Source organism: Piliocolobus tephrosceles, chromosome 7, assembly GCF_002776525.5.
Source record: "Piliocolobus tephrosceles isolate RC106 chromosome 7, ASM277652v3, whole genome shotgun sequence".
Taxonomy (NCBI): Eukaryota; Metazoa; Chordata; class Mammalia; order Primates; family Cercopithecidae; genus Piliocolobus; species Piliocolobus tephrosceles.
This window is the reverse complement of record NC_045440.1, coordinates 88833865-88854895: the sequence shown is the minus strand read 5'-3', so window position 1 is coordinate 88854895 and position 21031 is coordinate 88833865. Positions and strand designations below refer to the sequence as shown.

Here is a 21031-nt window from a genome sequence, read left to right as displayed (position 1 = left end):
AGTGAAGGAAAATACAACAGGAAAGGGAGGTGAAGATATCCAGCAGACCTGTATGAGTGCAGTGAGGGACTTCAGTTTTAGACAGCATCATCAGGTGATGTCTCACTTATAAGGAAAATTTGCACAGAGACCTAAATAGCATTTTAAGCATCCTTTCTCTATGAATTGTTCACAAACCCTATTTCTGAAATGGCAATCTATAGTAACCATGGCATGAGTTTACCTCCACTGTGACAGATGCTTTCTAAATTATTTGTACCATTGCTCTCTGCTAAACTGCAGATAAGTTGAATAGAGGCACAACCTGAATGTCTATAATTTACATGACTCTCTGCCAAGGCTGCTGTCAACAAAAACCAGTGAAATTCATCTGCAGTTTCACATGACCTTCTGAATTTTTGCAAATTGACTATGTTTATCTTGAGACAGAACTTGCATTTCTCCCCTTATTAGTGGCAAGTTGGAGTTGTACTCCTATCTGCAGACTGCAACATGTGTCTGTTCCATAGAGCCACTGGCCTGGCTCCATATGTGGTGAGATTATAGCAATGGGAAGGGCTTTTGTGGGAAAAATTGGAATGTAGTCCAGGTTTTTTCACTAGATTTCCTCCCATTCTTCAGCTTGGAGAGCTTTCTGTTTCATTGTTTCATAGATAGTCATGGTCATTATTTCTTTATCAGAATCCATTTGTTTATTCATTTCTACTAATTATTTTGGCATATATATTACAATAATTTAAGAACACTTTATTTGGAGATTGGCATGGTTTAAACACCCCGTTAGAAGCCCTTGTTATATCTAAACAAAAATTATGATTTTTCTTTTAAGTGATTAGAATATCACTGACTTATATTTTATTTGCAGTGAACTCTTTATTTTCATGCCTCTGTATATTTCTCTGAATCAATCTGCATATGAAATTGTATTTGAAAATCTGTTTCTTTTATCTACTGCATATGGATCAAAACATTATTAATCCAGGCCACCTAGCACCATGAAAATTATCAAGAAAAGGTGAAAAACATTTTTTACAAATTGGTTGGAATGAGATACCTGGCTGGATCTATAGTATAGCTGACATCCAAAGAGGAAACAATGAATAAGAGTCAAAACTGTAAACAGGAATATGAACAGGGAAAGTAGATAACTTGTTTCAATATAATTTTAACAATAACAACAACCAAAAATGTTGGTACTAGTCTGTGCCAGGTTCTCAGAAAGTTCTTTGTATGTTATACAGTAATCATGCTATAAATTAGATATTAGTTTGTGCTAACTCAATGACTAATATATTGACCAAGGTGACACAGTTGTTAGGTAACAGAACAAGAATTGCATATGAGCTTAGAGCCATTAATTAAGCTATTTCCTCATTTTTTAAAAATTACAGAAGTTGGTAGAGAAGACAGTGCATGATAACTAGAACAAAGTACAACTATTAAAGGCTTTTAAGACAGTTTTCATGTTCGGATTCATTTGAGTGAAAGAAAGTTCATTGTTATCATATTAACTGAAGTCCAAGAATCCTCAGTAGATTGTGTGTGTGTGTGTGTGTGTGTGTGTGTGTGTGTGTGTGTGAATATATGTGTAATTGATAAATCCTAGAAAGTTTGGTTAGGCTAACATATTGTTAACCAAAAGCATGAGAAGGTCCTAAAATAAATCACTTATATAATATATAAGTTGTATGAAAAGAGCAAGAAAGAAAGCAGATAATTAAAATGGAAGTATTTTTGTGATATATACTTGTCTAAATAGTGGATATATTTAACATCCAAGTGAAATATTGCTTATACGTACAGAAATTTAAAATAAAGTGAAATTTTCATTGTATTAAAATCAATTTTTAAAATACACCTAGTTTTTAAATATTAAAACACTGAGTAGTCCTTCGTTTATTTTCAGATTTTAAATAGAAAACTACTTAGTGTCATCAGATGTATCTTTTTTTGGGTTTGAAGGGTTTGTTTTTGTTTTTCGGGATGTTTTGCCCTTAGTAAATATTATGGTGAAACATATTGTGTGTAGGCCAATTATTAATTCAACAACTTTATAAAAACCTGCTATGGGTCAAGCCATGTGTTCTTCACTAGCGGTAAGAATGAATAAACACTTTTCCTGTAAAATGACCTGTGCTATGATTGGGTGAAGTACAGGGTGTTACCAGAGCAGATAGGAAAGGCAATTAACCCAGACTAGAATCCTCTGTGATGATTTATTTTTTGAAAATAATTTTGCCTATTTTTCTTGAGTAAAGTTATCAGCCAAAAATACGTTTAATGATGAAAGAGGGCTCTACTTTATAACTATATGAGACAATAGGCATAACAGGGGCATACAGACAGATATTTCATCCTCAACATGGTAGGTGTGGAGATCTTGCATATATCTAAAAATGTTAGGAAGCATACATGGCCCTAGCGCTGCTCTCATACTCAAGAAGCTGACATATCCACAAATCTGGCAGGGACTTGTCTGTGCTACCTGCATCTAGAAAGCCCTGGAGAAAATGCAAAATGACAAGATTCAGTATGTTGACATTATGTTTTTAATTACACTGTATGGCTTAGACATTAAGGAGTTCACTACAAAAGATTTTGTGATCGTTGTGGTCAAGTTGTTTAGCTCTTTCTCTGACTGATTTAATGTAAGACAATAATAAGGAAACCAACTTGACTTCAAAAGCATCCAGCCATTGCACCGTGAAATACCAGGGAGGCCTACATATTTGTTGAGAGATGCCTTTACTTGGTTTGCAGGACCAGTGGTTTTGGCGAGTGAGAAACAACAGGGTGATGGATGGATACCCAATGCAAATTACTTACTTCTGGCGGGGCCTGCCTCCTAGTATCGATGCAGTTTATGAAAATAGCGATGGGAATTTTGTGTTCTTCAAAGGTAAGGATGTTTTCCATATCTGGCTGTGTTGTATTTTAATCATTTTGTCTAGAGCCCTGTGGTGCACACAAAAGTGATGAAATGAGATTATATAGCTAATGAATTTAATGAAATAAGCTATGATGACTAGAAATATAAAGGAAATACAGATAATTTTCAATTTATTTGTTCTCATATGGTATTTTCATGTCAGATTTAAGAGATATTCTTTCTCTTAGAACTTTTAGATTTGACTTAAAAGTACCAAAACAATTAATACATAAATAGCCATTTCTGCACTGACTAAAGGTTTGTTTGTTTGTTTGTTTGGAGTATTTGGGGTTGCTTGCTGGTTTTAGGCATTCAAATCTATTATACTCCTATTTTCATACATAATCTCTGAAAATTTGCTTGATCAGTTTATTTAAACAGAGTCTAGTAAACAAAGAAATAAAGGCAAGGAAAACTTAGAATTATCCAGTTATCAGTATCATGAAATTTATTGTCTGTTATTTGTCTGAGTGCCAAGTTTTAATCTCACAAGTACTACCAACTGCCTGGCATGCAAAAGTGAGATTACCTGATGAAGTGAACTTAGTCAACTGCCTATTATTTTATTCTCAAAACTAGTTAATATTCAAAACCACAAATCTTATATCTGTGGAGGAAAGCACAGAGACAAGAAGCAGATTGAGTTGGAGGACTGAGGGAATTGTGAAGAGAATGTATTTGAGCTGAAGCTGAGGAGAACTAGAGTGTAAAAGTTTATGATTGAACATATTACCCAAGAGCCTAAAGGCCTGAAAATAAGCTTATACAGGAATAGAGATTGAGGAAAGGAAAAAGGGGATCTTAATCCCTCAAAAAGCAATTATTCGCAGAATCAAACTAAAATAATAGTAATGATGAGGGTAATGAAAACATGGGATTTGGGACACACTTGTAATATTTAAAGTGAGGCTCAAACTACCTCTATAAAATGAAAGTATATACCTGGACTTTATCTTTACAAATTGTTCCTCAAGAAAAGAGGCAGTTTAGTACATTAGCTGTAAGAACCTGAGAATTCTATGGCCATGTTGCCAACCTCAAACACTTACTAGATGTATGAACTGAACAAGCTACTCAATTCTTTTTGCCTTAGTTTCCCCATCTGAAAAATGGAGTTTGTATTATTCCCCATCTCAGAATGATTTTGAGAACTAAATTAATTCCTACATATAAAGTGCCTGGTATGTATAAACCCCCAATAAATGCCAGGTGTTGCTGCTGCTGCTGCTAGTAAGATTGCTATTAATTTTCTTGCCCTCCTGCTGTCTATAATAAGCATATTAAAAAGTGCGCATGCACCGCACCACAGTGGACAAAGTAAGGATACCACCTAAAGGCTGTGAATCTTAGTGACATGATATTGGAGGGAAATTCCCCTCTCCTACACCCTTCCTGGGTCCCATGAGTAGGAGTAACAAAAAGAAGGGCAGGTTCAGTTCCGACTAGCCTTCCACTTGGGGACTGTCCCAGGAGGCCCTGCCTCCTCACAGGACCAGTAGTGCTCTCTGACAAAACTGCCTGAGGCAAAATTGCCACAGTCATCAATTCATGTTCTGACAGCTCTTTATTGCCTCGGGGGCTTCTCACTTTTATTCACTTCCCTGCTCCTCACTCTGTGGCTAGCTCCTTTTCATCTTTCAACAGCCAGCATAAAAGGCATGTCCCCCAGTGCACTCCCTGCCCACCCTATGTAAGTAGTACCTTCTAAATTACACAAAATATTTGTAAAAAAAATTGAAATTACCCACAGCATTCAAATGGAAATTTCATGAGAGATGGAACTTGTTTATATTTTCCTGCGTATCATTTTATTTTCAATTCCTAAAAGTTTTGGGTGCATAGTAGGTGCTCAATAAACAGTTCAATAAAATATCACTGAATACTGATTTGATTCAGTATGGTGTTTGTTATGCTATGGTGCTTACAACAGCGATAATTTCATCTTTTGTCCCAGATTTATCTAACCACCAGAATGTTGTGCTTGTCAGTGGTCTCTTCTAGTACATTGTCAACCTCAGGAAATGCCTACTGTTATAAATTTTGTCACTTTGAGGATCCTGCTTGGTGACTCTTTCCTTCAGTTTACTCTAACCGTCAGATAAACCCTCTCAAAGCCCAGCTATGACCTGTAGCTCTCCTGCTCAATAAAGCATTGATTATCTAGAAAGAGTCAGAAGTTCTGGGTATTGCCAGTGAAACCACACTCTTCCCTAGTCTCTACCTCATGACTGGCAGGAGAGGAGTGAGAGTCCTAGTGCCCTGGGCTTCTGAAGTGAAATGACCCCCTCTCACCACAACAATCATGATCAAAATATTTCTCCTTGATGCTATCTCTTTATAGCCCTTATCATCCTCAAAAGACCAGATAACCACATCCTTCCTCATCCCACGTGGTCACCCCATTTTGCTCTATGGGCCATGAGGCAATCTCTGCCACTTTGCTAACAGTTGATCCCCTTCCCCACACAACTTGTGCACATACCATCTGACAAACCATATATTTTAATTGTTTATCTGTATCCTTCCCACTAGAATATCCCATAAAGGCAAGGCATTCTTTTTTTTTTTTTTCTCTTTTACACTGTTTTATCCCCAATATCTTAAACTGGGCTTTGACAGACTTTTTCTGTAATGACAAAATAGTTAATATTTTAGGTTTTGCAGCCCATATGATCTCTATTGTATACCTTTCTTTGTTTTTTGTATGTGTTATGTTCTAACTTTAAAAATAAAAAAAGTATTCTTAGACCATGGCCCATACAGAAGCAGGCTGTGGTCATAGTTTGTTATCTTAAACAATACCTGGAATATAGTAAACACTCAATAAAGATTGATTGAATGAACCAAGAATAACATTCAAGCCCCAACCTGTACTTATAGCCTTGTACAAGTTGGTCTCAACCTATACCAGCCATATTAGACTCTTGTTACTAGTGATTTAGATGTTATTCTTCTTTAATTTACTCTTTTATTTAGCCTCTTTGCCTTACGTTATTTCTTTGTTTTCTTCTTCTCTCTCTTTACAGAGATCATCTGTTTTGTTTTTTTCTTCTTCTAATCTATACTAGACAGTTATTATGTATTTGAGTAGCTTCATCTTTTATTCCCCTATTTAACTAAAGTCCACATTTGGACATAAATATATTTAACTGTGTATTTCCTAAAGGTACTTGGTATTAACCTTGATTTCATTTTGCATAAGAATTTGAAGATGTGGATTCAACTATATGTATAAATGACTGTTTAGTTATAAAGTACAGCTATTGTGTTAGTAATATAAACATAAATATAACATGTCTTGTTTGTTTGAACTTTTATAAATCTTAAGAAGAATGAGAAACCATTAGATACAATTAAAAATTTATATTTTGACTGGGTGCAGTGGCTCACGCCTGTAATCCCAGCACTTTGGGAGGCCAAGGCTGGCAGATCACGAGGTCAGGAGATCGAGACCATCCTGGCTAACATGGTGAAACCCTGTCTCTATTAAAAATACAAAAATTAGCCGGGCATAGTGGCAGGTGCCTGTAGTCCCAGCTACTGGAGAGGCTGAGGCAGGAGAATGGCGTGAACTCAGGAGGTGGAGCTTGCAGTGAGCCGAGATTGTGCCACTGCACTCCAGCCTGGGCAACAGAGTGAGACTCTGTCTCAATAAATAAATAAATAAATATTTGTATTTTGGTGTAATTTAGATATTTTTTGAACTTGGGCAAAATTATATGTGCACATGTACATCATATGAAGTGGGAGTTGTCAGTATATAAATTATGAAAACATAAAACTTGTCCTTTATATATGTGTCCAATTCTATATTCTGAACATAATCTTACTGCTTTTTGGTATGTTAAAGTATGGTATATCAGAATATAATATAATATATCACATAATAGTATACTATAATGGTAGATTCTGCTTCCAACCAACAGGTAATAATGGGGATCAGATTTATCTTTCTTCCTGAAACAAATAAAAAATTGACAAATTATATTAAAAAATGATTTTCAGAGACACTGGGTATCAAGAAACAGAGGACATTGAATCCTGAGAGTCAGGAAATAAAGGGAGATGAGTCCTGAAATTACCATAGCTTCCCATCTGAATAATTTACAGGCTGTGGCACAAGGTAGGGAAACCCAGGCAGAGCTCAAAAGACTTCCTCAGTTGAAGAGACAGGGCTGGGAGTTCAGGGAGAACAAGGTGGCTTCAGTGTACAGGAGAAAGTAACGTAGAGGAGAGAGCTGCACAAGAGGGCCCAGAGATTAGCAGATGGACCCCCATACATATTGGAGAGATTATTGGTCAACTCATGTCTGCAAGGAAACTACTTAAATCTAGAAAAGGAACCAATCAGTGGGAATACAAGGAGCAGTACCTGACACTCACGGAGGGCCATAGTACCTGCTGCCCCCAACCACCTGTTCATAGGCATTGGATCGAGTATTGAAAAGGGCCTTACTTCAGTTGTGGGGAATAACTATCCTAGAAATATCCCTGCTTGGATTCCACTTAACAAATCTTCAAAGTAAGACCTGAAGCCATCAAATGGTTTCCAAATAACATTCCTAGAACACAGCTCAAGAATATTTATAGGGATACAGAGATAGTGACCCAACAAGGTAAAATTCACAGTATCTTGCATACCCCAGAAGATCAGGAACAAGACAAGGATGTTTATATCAGGTCTGTTCGACATTGTAACAAGTTTTATCTAGTGAAATAAATAAAAATAATTTAGATTGGAAAGAAAGAAACAAAGCTGTATTTATAGACAGCATGACTGATATGAAACAGAAGTAAAACTGTATCCATGGATGTAATTGTCTGTGTAGAAAGAGAGAGGATTGCAGTCAACCAAAAAGCTTCCAGAATTGATAAGTGAGTCTCTCAAAGTTACAAGATGCAAAAACATTAATAAACATTTAATTGTATTTCTGTATATTTTCAAGAACTATAAAGGATCTGAGATTTTATCTTATTTGTAAGCTAATAAAAGCCTGTTAGCCTGCCTCATGTTCATGGATGTTGACAGAAGACATGAGATTCCTGAGTCAGAGAAAAGGATGGAAATCCAAAGCAGTAGCCGTAGTATAGTCATCTGTACTTGTTCCCTAAACCCCAGTTTTAAAAGTGTGATACTAAAAGATGACACCTTACATGAAAGTAGTCTCATTGCAGGAAAGAAGCCATGAATTAAAGTACCTAAATTTTCTATAATTAGCAACAAGCCTGCCCAAATTTTTCACTGAAAGGAGATATTTTCTTTATCATACTGGACAGTAAACAAATCTTTCCTGTGAGGTGAAGGGAGACACTGTATCTATAATCCAAGATGGTTGGCTCTACAAATATCATTGGAAATGGATTCTAGAACAAAGGCAGTCAGTGCCTCTGCTCTCAAAACAAACTGAAAAGCACAAGACCTGTGAAGAATTATCTCCCATCACATACTAACAAAGAACAATCAGGAACTGAAATTTTAAAATAAAAGGCCATTTACAATTGCATTCAAAAACACCAAATACTGAGGAATCAATCTGCAAAAAAATGTGCATGACCTCTACATTGAAAACAACAAAACACTACTAAATGAAAGTAAAGAGGCCTAAATAACTGGACAGATATGTCTCATTCATGGGTCAGAGGGCTCAGTATTATTACAATGACATTTATCACCAGATTTATGTCAACATTCATTGCAATCCCAATCAAAATACGTACAGGCACTTTTGTAGTAATGGTCAAGCTGATTCTAAAATTCATATATACAAATACAAAAGGCCTGTTATAGACAAAACCACTTTGGAAATACTACTTGATTTTGGCCAGGTTAGGTGGCTCACACCTGTAATCCCAGTACTTTGGGAGGATTAGAGTAGAGTACTTTAGTACTCTACTAAAAATATAAAAATCAGCCAGGTGTGGTGGCAGGCTCCTGCAATTCCAGCCACTTGGGAGACTGAGACAAGAAAATCTCTTGACCCCAAGAGGCAGAGGTTGCAGTAAGCCGAGATCATGCCCCTGCGCTCCAGCCTGAGTGATAGAACAAGACTCTGTCTCAAAAACAAACAAACAAAAGAAAAACAAAAACAAAGAAAGAAAAAGGAAAATACTACCTGACTTCAAGTCTTATTTTAAAGCTATAATAGTCAAGACTGAAAACATACATGGACAAGTAATTTTTGACAAAGATACATGTAAAAAAAAAAAAAACAAACAAACAAACCTCCGATTCACACCCTGTACTATACAAAAATATGGTCCTAACCTAAATGTGAGGGCTGAATCTATAAAACTTCTAGATAAAACATAGGATACAAAAGTTTGTGACCTTGATCTGTGCAAATATTTCTTAGATATTATGCAAAATCATAATTTATAAAAGAAAAATTGATATATCAGACTTAATTTAAAAATTATCTTCAAAGACACTTTTAAGGGAATAAAAAGCCTCAGATTAGGCTTCATTCAGTGCAAGTGTAAGCCAAGTATATGATGAAGGATTTTTATTCACAATATATAAAGAACACTCAAAACTCAATACAAAGAAAACAAACAACTCAATAAAAGTGAGCAAAAAGTGTTGAACAGAAGCTTTACAAGGATCATAGATGGATGTCAAATGAGCTCATGAAAAGATGCTTTACATTATTAGTCATTAGGGAAATGTAAATTAAAACCACAATGAAATACCACTACAAACCTGATAGAATGACTAATATATAAGACTGACCATACCAAGTGTTGGCAGGATTATGAAGGAACTGTAACTGTCATATATTGCTAATAGAAAGTAAAATTGTGTACTCTGGAAAACATTTTGGCAGTTTTCTTTAAGAGTAAAATATACAACTACTGTATAATCTAGTCATTTTACCCCTTGGTATTTTCCCAAGAAAAATGAAAACATGTGTAAGCAAAGACCTCTACATGACTATTCAAAGCAGCTATATTTGTGATAACACAAAACTGGAAATAATTCAGATATTCTCAACAGGTAAATGAATAAACTGTGATATATCCATATAATGAAAGACTATTCAGCAATAAAAAGGAATGAAATACTGATTCACATTACAAAATGGATGAAGCTCAAAATAATTTTGCTGAGTGAAATAACTGAGACAAAACAAGAGTACATACTGTATTATAGCATTTGTGTTAAATTTTAGAAAATACAAACTGACGTATAGTGATAAAAAGTGCCTCATTGGCTCCCTGGGGGAAGGCAAGAGTTGGGCATGAAGAAAACTTCTCAGAATGATGAAATGATCATTTTCTTGATTATGTCAATACTTTGATAGGTATGTACATGTCAAAACTTAATAAATTATACACATTAAATTTATTGAATGTCAGTTATACCACAAAAAGATTTTTTTTTTTTAACAAGAAGCTTTACTAAGCACATAAATTTATGTTGGAATACATTATGCAAATATTTCATACATTTAAATATACTGATGACATAGGTAGTACAATTTGATTGCTTCATTATTCCAGAGCATGTAATTATGAATATCCAAATTAGTACTATTTCAGTTTTAGTTTCTTAGTTGAGCCCATTGGTAATCAAGTGCAATGTACCCTCATAGCTGAGATGCATTCATCCCGCAGCAACTTTCCCCTCTAGCTTAAAGTTTTAGTGTTCTTGACAATAGTAGAAAGAAAATTTAATCAATTAAGTCTTAGTAAATAACTCATACACTTTCTGAAGAAATATTATAAATACTCTATGATCTCAATTTAATTTTAGATGCTACAACCTATAATGATTATAAAGTATTCTCTCCTAAGTGTTTATCTTGGAAATAGCTACCAAAAAATTTTGATGCCCAAATTTTGAATAATTTTGTCACTGTTATTTTATATTGTTGATCTGTGTTTTATTTTTGCTCTGTAATTTCTCATCTTATTTTTGTTTGTTTTTAATTTATGTTTTATCTTTGTATCACATTTTGTATCAGATCCCTCAAATTTTTGTGAAATGACTATAGGTACAAGTAAGTAGACAAGTATTTTAGATACTTTTTCTTTCAACCTCACATATGTAGACATATGTGTGTGGGTGGATTTTTTTTTTTTTGTTTTTGTTTTTTTAAAGAAGCCAGTGTATAATGTCTCCCTTCACTGATTAAGTTGCTTGCTGTAAGGGCTATCGAGTGAGAGTAGAGATGTACAAACCCACAGGCCTTTCTTACTGAAAGTCAGCCAGCTTTTTGGTTTGGTGTATGTGACTATCACTTAGCACCATTTACAGTTGTGATGGCTGAATAGACCCATTTATTCCTCTATTTGATATTTAGTAAGTAACACTGAGTCGTTCTCCTTTATGCTCATGTTTTTTTTTTTTTTTTTTTTTTTTTTTTTTTACTTAGAGAGACCCAGAAATAGAAAATGTAACACACCTCAAGGAAGTAATATGCTTTTTTTTCCAGCAACTGAATGTACTCCACACTTTGTGCTAGTTAGCTATCTTTCCATCACTCAGGTATATCCCATATAAAGAGTAACATTTTAGAAACATAATCAAGCCAAGTATACATTCTCAATTACTAGGCATGTTAAGATTGAATGGTCATGAGATAATAGTATCAAAAAAGCTGTCTTGAAAATTGAGCTGGTAAAATCTCTTTCAAGAATTGGAAACAAATTTTAAAACAAAGATGCTAGTGTTGTCAGAATCCGTAACAGTCAAAATAAAATCAAGTAGTTGAAAAGTTGTCTCAAAATTCAAATTAGTGCTATCACTTAACAACTTTAAGCAGTACTTATTACCCTGGTTAGCAGTTTCATTTCAAGAGACACAAATCACTTATGGAATAGAAACTAAAATATATGAGACAGAAAAGAGGACGGCAATAAAATTTGGGAATAAAAATGGCATACAGAAGATGTGTATCAAAAGAGAGGAGTTATCTAAAATACTTGGTGCTGGAAAATGGCAAAGAAAAGAACTGTTTGTTAAGAAATGGTTTATATGAATTTAATTGTTATGTTATTTCAAATGAGTACTCATAAACCGGCAATTTCTTTATGCTGCTCACAAATTATTTTTCTTGAAAGGTTTAGCGAGTATTCATGAAGTTCATTTGAGGTCGAAATACATTGTTTCTTACATAGTACAATAAATAGGTAACCTAAAAGAAATATTTTCTATAAATAGGTGAATACAATGATTATTCATTTCTTTATAGGATATAACAGAAAAGTTATGTAAAAGATGTTATACTAGATTAAGGAATTTATATTTAGTAGTCTTGGTATACGTGAAAATAGATTTAGACTAAGCGAATAGTGCTATTTTTTGAATTATAAATATTTATAGAATTTTAGTATTAGTGGTTTTGTTGTATGTTGAAATGATCATCTAAAACATAGGTCCAAATGTTTAATATTTGAAACTCTTGTTGCTAATATACCTCTACTTATTATAATGATTCAAAAACTCTATTGTATATTTTTATTATGTCTATTTTCATTTATATTTAAAGCTGCAGTATTTTCCTATCAATATTACTTGTGTATCTAAAAGTTTTCCTCATTTTCAAAAACTGTTATAACACAACTTTGTTTGTTGTGCCCCTTTGAGTTCCCCAGGAAGCAGACACTGAGACCAAGTTAGGAGGTTGAGTGGTTTGTCAGGGAAGAAGATAAATATATGAAAGATTAAAGGGGACAAGGCAGGATTAGCAGGTGACAAAGTCTTGGTGAACCCGATGCCAAGCTTCAGATCAAAGAATGTCTCTTAGAGGACTTGCATACAGAGCAAAAATGGCCAGGCTTTAGTACTCTGCTGTGCACAGTCTTTGGTGGGAGGCTGCTGAAGAAGAGTGTAGCCTTGGCCCAATTGGTGCATCAGACCCAAAGGCGCTCAGCTGATGATAGTTTCTTTCTCTAAGGAAGACCTGAGCTGCACACCTCAGTGGCAAGCACACTTGCATAAACATTCAAAATTCTCTGCTTACTGGATAATATTGTGGAATCTGGAAAACAAAATGCTGCTAACAAAAAGTCATATGACCTCAAGAGTTGAGCATTTATTCAAATTTCCTGAGCAACCTACCTATAAACAATATAGAAATCAAAACATATTCCAAATATTGAGCCCAAATAAGAGATTAGTGTTATTTAATTGTTTATTATTGGTATCATTTATTTATTTGAGTAGGTGATAAGCAAATTTGATCAGTGAAATACTGTGTTATAACCATTTATTGGGACATCCTGGGGTACATACAGTGTGAATGTATTTGATCTCTCATTATTTCCAGAATTCCAAGCGAGCATTAAGTTAGCATCCTATGTACAAATTATGAAAAGAAAGCTCAGATTCATGACTTGCCCAGGATCTTACAGCTAGTTATTGGTAGAGCTGTGACCCCCTAGTTCTGACTTCAAAGCTATTGAATGCCCCATTAAATAACATAATCTAACAAATAAAATATCAATTCTTTATAACACTTTTTTAAATTCCCTGATGTTTTCTCAAAGAATATATAAATGATGAACAGTAATCAGCCCAATAAACAGTATTTACTGGTGATTCTATGCTCAGACTTCTGTGTTATGAAGAAAAACCATTAAGGAATTTGTTTTCTAATCTTTTCTATAAAAGACTACATAGTAAATACTTTCTGCTTTGTGGACCATATGGACTCTGTCATTAACTACTAAACTCTTTCATTGCAAGGTAAAAGCAGCCATACGCAATATGTAAATAAATAGGTGTGGCTGTTTGCTGGCAAAGTGTTATTTACAGGAACAGGTGGCAGCTAGTGGTCCTTGTTTACTGACCACTGTTGTAATAGTAGACACAAAATATCAATGTATGAATAGTTTTGAGAAGACAAAAATACAGTTGATTTTTTTTTAATTTCTTTAGTAATAAGGCACAAAGGATATCTGACTACTCAGGATACAGTGAACAAGCATGAGCTGAATACAGTGGGTTAATTAATAAACACTCTCATTGAAAATGTTTGGTGATTAGTTGATAAAGGAGGGAAGAAGCAGGGAATCATTAGCAATTCTGAAAGCCAGAGTGTGAACTCGTTCTGTTCTGAGAATCAATTTTGGATAGTAAGATAAGCACTGAATCAAGAGGCCTGGACTGCAGTACAAACCTATTAACACCTGGCGATGTGGCTTTAGACACACCACTTCTTTGACCTGTAAAATAAGCAAATGCGTTAGGCTGGATTCTCAGCCACTTTTCTGATCCAGTACATCTGAACAATATAATGCACTCCCATCATTAACAGTGGCTCAATTCAAGGGTGTCAAAAAGCAGGTAGAAATCTTAACCTCCAGAGTAAGCATTGTCCTTCTGAAAAAAAAAAAAGAGGTTATTAGATACTGCATGTTTCCTGATAGGAACAGCATTTAATTTAAAAATTCTTTTTGGGATTATTTGTTTACTGTCTATCTTCTCTGCTAGTCTGTTCCACAAGGGCCAGGAACTTTTTGTGTTGCCTTCATCAGTGTTTCTGCAGCTCCTAGTTGAGTGACAGACTATAATAGGCTCATAATAAACAGACATTGAATAGGAGAATAGATGGATGAATAGATGGAATAAATGGATGATTGAATGTCATCCATCCATTGAATAGATGGATGGATAGATGAATTTCACTGAAAAATCACTGCAGTAGATGATCTGTAAAGTCCTCTCCAACTCTAAACATTTTTAAAGCTATTCTGTTTAGAAAACCTTTTGGTCTTTAATTCTAACTTGTTGATATTTTCCCTCTGCATTCTGCCAAGTACAATGTCGGTAAGAACTAGTTTTTTCCACTTGCTCCAGAATATGTCAACCTCATCTGAAATCCAGGGAATACTTACATTCTGCCAAAAAGGCAATATTTTCCTTGAGAATCAGACTGTCTGATGGTAGGGTAGTTAAAAAACTACCTGTCATATGTACAGTAAAAAGAGTTGAATATAAATCTTACATATTTAACTGGAAAACTAAAAAATGGAAACAAAGTCATTTCAGTTTTTTCATATGAAAATCTTAACTCATCAGGATATAAAAGTAACTGTATAATTGTATTTTCTCAATAAACACTCAGAAAATTAAATGTTACCATTCATAATTATTATTGAGTTATTTCCTTGAATTTTATGCCACATACTCAGCAGGCATGGTGGTATTTCTTAATTTTGTGTGAGTAACTACTGGAATTCCGTCATGCAACTTTACAGCAAATGTTTGCTGATAAGCTGTCTATTTTGCTTTGTTTTCATAAAGGGAATATAAGTGCATTTTTCCTAGCAGGTTAAAAAAAAAAGCTAATTGAGCTGTTTTATACAAAGGACTTAATCATTAAAAAGTGAAAGACTGATTATTTCTCCCTTTTGTTTATGGAAAATACTAGACCAACAGTACAGGAAAGTATTTTCAATGCATAGTTTTTAAAAACAGCAACAATAACAGTTTCTTAAGTAGAATAATAACAATTTTCTATAAGAACAGTAATTCCTTTTCTTTTTTCACACATTATCCTCTACTGAGACACCAGGACTACAACAATAAACTAAGCTTCTGTGAACCATTTCTCCTGCTCCATGCACCAGGGCATCCTGGTTATTGATGAGCCTAGTGTCATCACTGAAAAAAGCCTGGAAGAAATTATCATGCAAATGATAATCAAGTTTAGGAGCTGCAAAAGGAAGTGATCGAAAGCATACTAGAGTGCTTCTGCTTGAAGGACAACCAACTGAGTTGAGCTGACACAAGATGTACCCTAAATAGCTAGCATGAGAGGCATTGAAACTGCATACTCCTTCCTAATTAAAAAGGAGATGAAAGCAAAGGATGCAATATGTCACTGAGGTATAAGCCAACAGAAAAGGCCTTTCTCTCTCTTTTTTCTATTGTTTTAAAACTTTCTATTTTAAATGCCACAGAGATTTGATTAAAATATAGAGCATGCTATGAAACCGCTTTCTGGATTTTTCAACTCACTGACTCTGGCAAGGAAGTGATCTGGGCCTTTGGGATGAGGGGTGTGTGTGTGTGTGTGTGTGTGTGTGTGTAATATTCAGATTATACAAGGGCTGAGAGTAAGTTTGCATTTTTCTGACCGTATTTCCCAACACTTGGTTAAATATAATCACTTAAATAAATGATTTTTCAGCACAATACCAGAGCATGCCTTATATTTTCTCACTCTTGCTAGTGGTTATAACATTTTTCTTTCCTGCTGTACTAACAAGATTCCAAAGTAATGCCCTCAGTGGTATTTATGTAGCCTTTATTGTGCCTTTTGTTAGATTTTTGGTCCTATATTTGAGTAGTTGTGTAATACTAAACATGGTTCTTTGCATCAGTAACTTTTTATTAAGCACCTACTTTCCAAGCACTATATATGAGGTGCTGCAGGAAAATAATGTGTTCGATGTAGCATTTTTCCTCAAGTTACTCACACTCTAAAGTGGGTGGCAGGCTTGTGATTCATCAGGGTACAATGTACTAAGTAATAAGATCAAGGTAAATTGCTGGTACTTTGACAATGTAAAGTGCCCACCATACTCAGATAGGAAATGTTTTTCAGAGAAATCGTGCTAAGCTAAGTTTTGAAAGTGTCATCCTAGTTTTCCATAAATGGAGATAAGTGGAATGTAGATGAGATAAGACACCCATACTGAAAGGAGCCTTGAAATGACATATAATGAATTTGGGTTTTATCCTGAATGCAGTGAGAAAACACTGAAAATTTTAAACAAAAGAGAGGCAAAAATCAAGTATGCATTTTCAAGAAATCCCTTTGTTGACTTTGTGGAGGACAGATAAAAGGGAGACTGACTGGAGACAGGAAAATGAGAAAGGGAACTGTTGAAATAATGTAAGCTAGGAAATAAACAGGTTTCTCTTAAATCTCATGGCTGGAAGACAGCATGGTACCATTGGCTAGAGCCAGGATTCTGGCCAACAGGCTTGGGCTCAGATGCACCTAATAACTTACATGATATTTGATTGTTCACAATTTTACATTGAACAGTCTCATTCAGTTAAAAGAAAAATAAACCCTGTAAGGTTAATTGAGCTTATGGGGAACTTATGGTAAGCAGTGGGTGTGTAACAGGAACTCAGACAGCCAGGGTCCCTCTCCCATTCATAGCTTCGCTCCTTGCATCACTTTTCTCTTTTCATTCTTTTCTCTTTCAGTCCATCTCTTTTATTCAATTTCTGCCTCCTCATAATATCTGCTTCCTCTGGCCATGTTGGCTTCTCAGGCTTCATATTATATAAAAATAGTCAATTTCCCCTGCTGAGAGGGAAAAATCTCTCAGTATTCTCTGGGTCATCCTCCCAAGAGAGAAACATGGATGGTTCTGCTTATCTCTACTTATCAGATGAAGCCATGTCTCCATAGCTTACTCTGCAGCACAGCATTTTGACTGGCTCCAGTCTTACAGTGATAGTATAGAGAGTGGATTTGGAGAACAATGACACCTACTTTACAGCTTGTGGACAAAGCAATTACCTTTAGAAGGAACGATGAAAGGGATGATGGAAAGGACCATTGGTAAAAAAGAACAACCTTCAAAGGACAGTTCTAAGTGAGAGTTAGGAATTGAAATCAGCTGAATGTATTTAATGATCCATTAAATATGGAAAATAATGAACAAGGAGGTTTCTGATATCATCCACAGAGTAACTAGCATTCCATCTACCCAAAGAGGGAAAATAAGAAAGGTTTTCAGATGAGCTCAGATCTGAACTTTGTAGAAAATCCCGTCATATAACTATGGATACTGGTTGGCTTTCAAGAGATATTTGGATCAGAGATAGTCATTTATGACTACATTTTTTTCTTTTTGGCTTCTGACATTTTCTTTTACTTTTGTCTTCAACACTGCCTTTTCTTTCTCCTCATGTGCCTCCTCTTCCCTCTTCCTTTATGTGATCATTCCTAATGGTCATAGATTACTAGAAGTCCAGTTATGGTTACTCTTTATCTTCTGTATGTACTTTTCCCAGGATAATCTCAACACATCCTAAATTTATCCTAAATGCCACGTGTAGGCTTGTGTCTTACAAACGTATTTTCAAACTGACATACCTGGTTGTCTACATGACTTCTTTATGTAGATATCTCACTGATATCTCAGACCCTTGATTTAAACCTCCCACTCACCTTTAGTCTTGTCTTATGAAATAACACTGTTATTCACTTGTCTGCACAAGCTAGAACTTGAAGATCATTCTTAATATTATCTTTATCTTATTTCCTTCAGCAATGCCTATCAATTCCATATCCAAAATATGTCCTGACTTTATTTTATCCTTTCTATCTCTATTTCTGCTGTATTGGTCCAAACCACTACCAAAGAACTTTTTGATTTAACTATTCAATGACTTCCTATTTCATTTAGAATAAAATTCAACTCCTACATGGGTTACATGATCCTCACCTCTATCATTATACACTCCTATCACACTCTCTTCTAACCACACAACAAGCTTCTTCCCATTATGACATTTATTCTTTATGTTTCCTTTACCTCAAACAATCTTCAGTGGTCTGGCTCCCTTGAATAATATGTCACAGTTGAATAAAGAGATCTTTCCTGTGTCTAATACAAAGTAGCCCCATCCCATCACTGTCACCTTAATATCTTTTTTCGTTCTCTATTTATATAGCGCTTTGCTTTCTGAAGTTTTAATTTATTTATCTGTTTGATTCAAGTCAATATTTCCATACTCACTCGCTAATATCTAAGTTTCATGAGATAGAGATGTTGACCTTCTGCTTCACTTCTCTATCTGTAGTGCCTACAATAGTGCCTGGTACATGTACTGAGTAATTATTGAGTGAATGATTCAATTAATTCTTACCAAAGACTCTCGATGGGTCATCTTGTTTTCATTCTTCCCTTTATAATCCATTTTTCACCAAAAATCATTTTAGTATATAAAACCAATCACAACCCAACACAAATTTCATCTCCTTGATGGCCTCCAGTACACTCTAAATAAGATTTCAACTCATTATGTTCATTTTCAAAGATTTTGTCCTTGCTTATTACAAATTACAGATCTGCTTTCAATTCGTTGATCATCCCAAACTGTCCTCTGCTCTGAATGCACTTCCCAATATTCTTTGCATATTTATTACTTTCTCTTTCTTTAGATTTTGTTGTATTTCTTCAGAGAGGTCTTTCTGACCTTTTTACTTAAAGTACGTTCCCTTTATTTTTTTTCTCAACCTGTTTTTTTTTTTTTTTTTTTTTCCTAGACTTCACTAGGTTTTGAATTACTACAGTTATCCATGTGCACATATTTGGTTTTCATCTGCCTCTTCTGCTGTCATGTAGGATGATCAGGGTAGCAATCAGGTCTGTCTTATCCTCTTCAGTATCCTGAGTACCTGGTATGATACTTGGGATGCTTGAAGATACCCAGTAAATATTGTTTTAACTCAAATGGTATCAAATGTTAGTAGGTCTCGAAGTAAATGAGATTACCCATGGTTACAAACTAGAAACTCCTAACTAAATTTAACCTAAGGATGTGTGGTTTTTGTTAGCTTATTTTGTGTTAAGAGAGCACATGTTTTAAATTTTTTGAATAACCTTAGGCATCACATGAAAGCTATGGTTTATCATAGTCCTTATCTATGGGTGGTTTTGAAATATTGTAGAAAGGACGTTGGGATACCTTACTTTGCCAGATGTTAACCCCAGAAGGTGCCAGAGATCCAAGATGATGCTGGATCATAGAACGGCCCAGGAGAAGAGGACTTGGGGAAGGAGGGAAATATGCCTTTAGGGTAATAGATATTTACTGACTTTTTTGGAAATATCTCAATATTAGTGTAGATACTGCACTACTACTATCATCCCTAACCTGGCCCCTGTAGTTATTTGAGTTTGTGACCCTTCCTTATTTAGGATAAGAAGAGAAGAAAGCAGAGAACGTAATCCTAGGAAACAATAACATTCAAAGGCTGAGTACAATACAGTAAGCCCAGAAAGGAGCAGCTAGAGAACAAACAAAACAAAAGAAAATAGTTTTCTGGCAGCTCAGGGAGGAAAGTACTTAAGGTGGTCAATTGTGTCAATAGATAAGAGTGGAAAATTGTTTAGTTGGAGGGCATTGGTGACTCCAGAACAAAAAGCTTAGTGGACTGAAACTTGATAGGCATACCAGAAAGGGAAGTGGTGGGTGCAGTCAGCCAGGGGCACAGGGAGGGCATGAGGAAATGTGCTGTCTGTAGAGAATTGTCAAATAGCAATGCAACTGACTAAAACCTGTCTGCTCTTGTCTGCTTTTTAGTATCATCATGCCATGCTCCAGAAATTCCAAACATGGTTAAAGTTAAAATTTTCCTCCCCTCAGTTACCACTCTTAAAGACTGGAATAGAGTTAACAGAAGAGGGCATGAGGTCAAGGGAGGATGAATGTATAAGACTAGGGAGACTTGTGAACATTTATATAATCAGAGGAAACGACCAGCCCAAAGGAAGTGTTTCAGTCGAGTAGAGGTTATAATCACTAAGTCAATCTGAGGGCATACCCGTTGCTCAAAATACAGGAATGATTTAGCCTTGAAAAAAAGTAGGACCTCTAATTCCTAGGGGAAGAATCCTTCATCCTTGATTTAGAATTGTTTCTTTATGGTGAAGTTGTAGATCTATTTTATTTTTTAAATTCACTCACAAATTTTGGTTATATTTTTATATTAATAAGTAGTGTTCATTATATCCACTTGTGAATGATATTTCAAAGATAACATTAATATTCAAGATGGGACACTAATAACTTATTTCAAGGATTTAATATGATATATATTTAGTATAATTTTAAATGTATAGTGTATATTTAATATAATAATTTTAAATGTATTGTGTTAATTAGATATATTATAATTTCTGACATTAAATTAGTATATTCTGCATTTACACTTATTTCATACAGGTAACAAATATTGGGTGTTCAAGGATACAACTCTTCAACCTGGTTACCCTCATGACTTGATAACCCTTGGAAGTGGAATTCCCCCTCATGGTATTGATTCAGCCATTTGGTGGGAGGACGTTGGGAAAACCTATTTCTTCAAGGGAGACAGGTCAGTATACACTTCTCATGAGAAA

General features: G+C 35.0%; 1 protein-coding gene across 1 annotated transcript in view; it reads left to right on the top strand.

The window, feature by feature from the left end:
- The window catches only part of MMP16 (matrix metallopeptidase 16), a 276165-nt gene that overhangs the window by 237733 nt on the left and 17401 nt on the right, over positions 1-21031 (top strand). Inside the window, exons 7-8 of the mRNA XM_023222878.2 lie at positions 2761-2899; positions 20856-21006. Coding sequence (XP_023078646.1) covers positions 2761-2899; positions 20856-21006 — 290 coding nt within the window. The remainder of the gene's footprint in view (positions 1-2760; positions 2900-20855; positions 21007-21031) is intronic.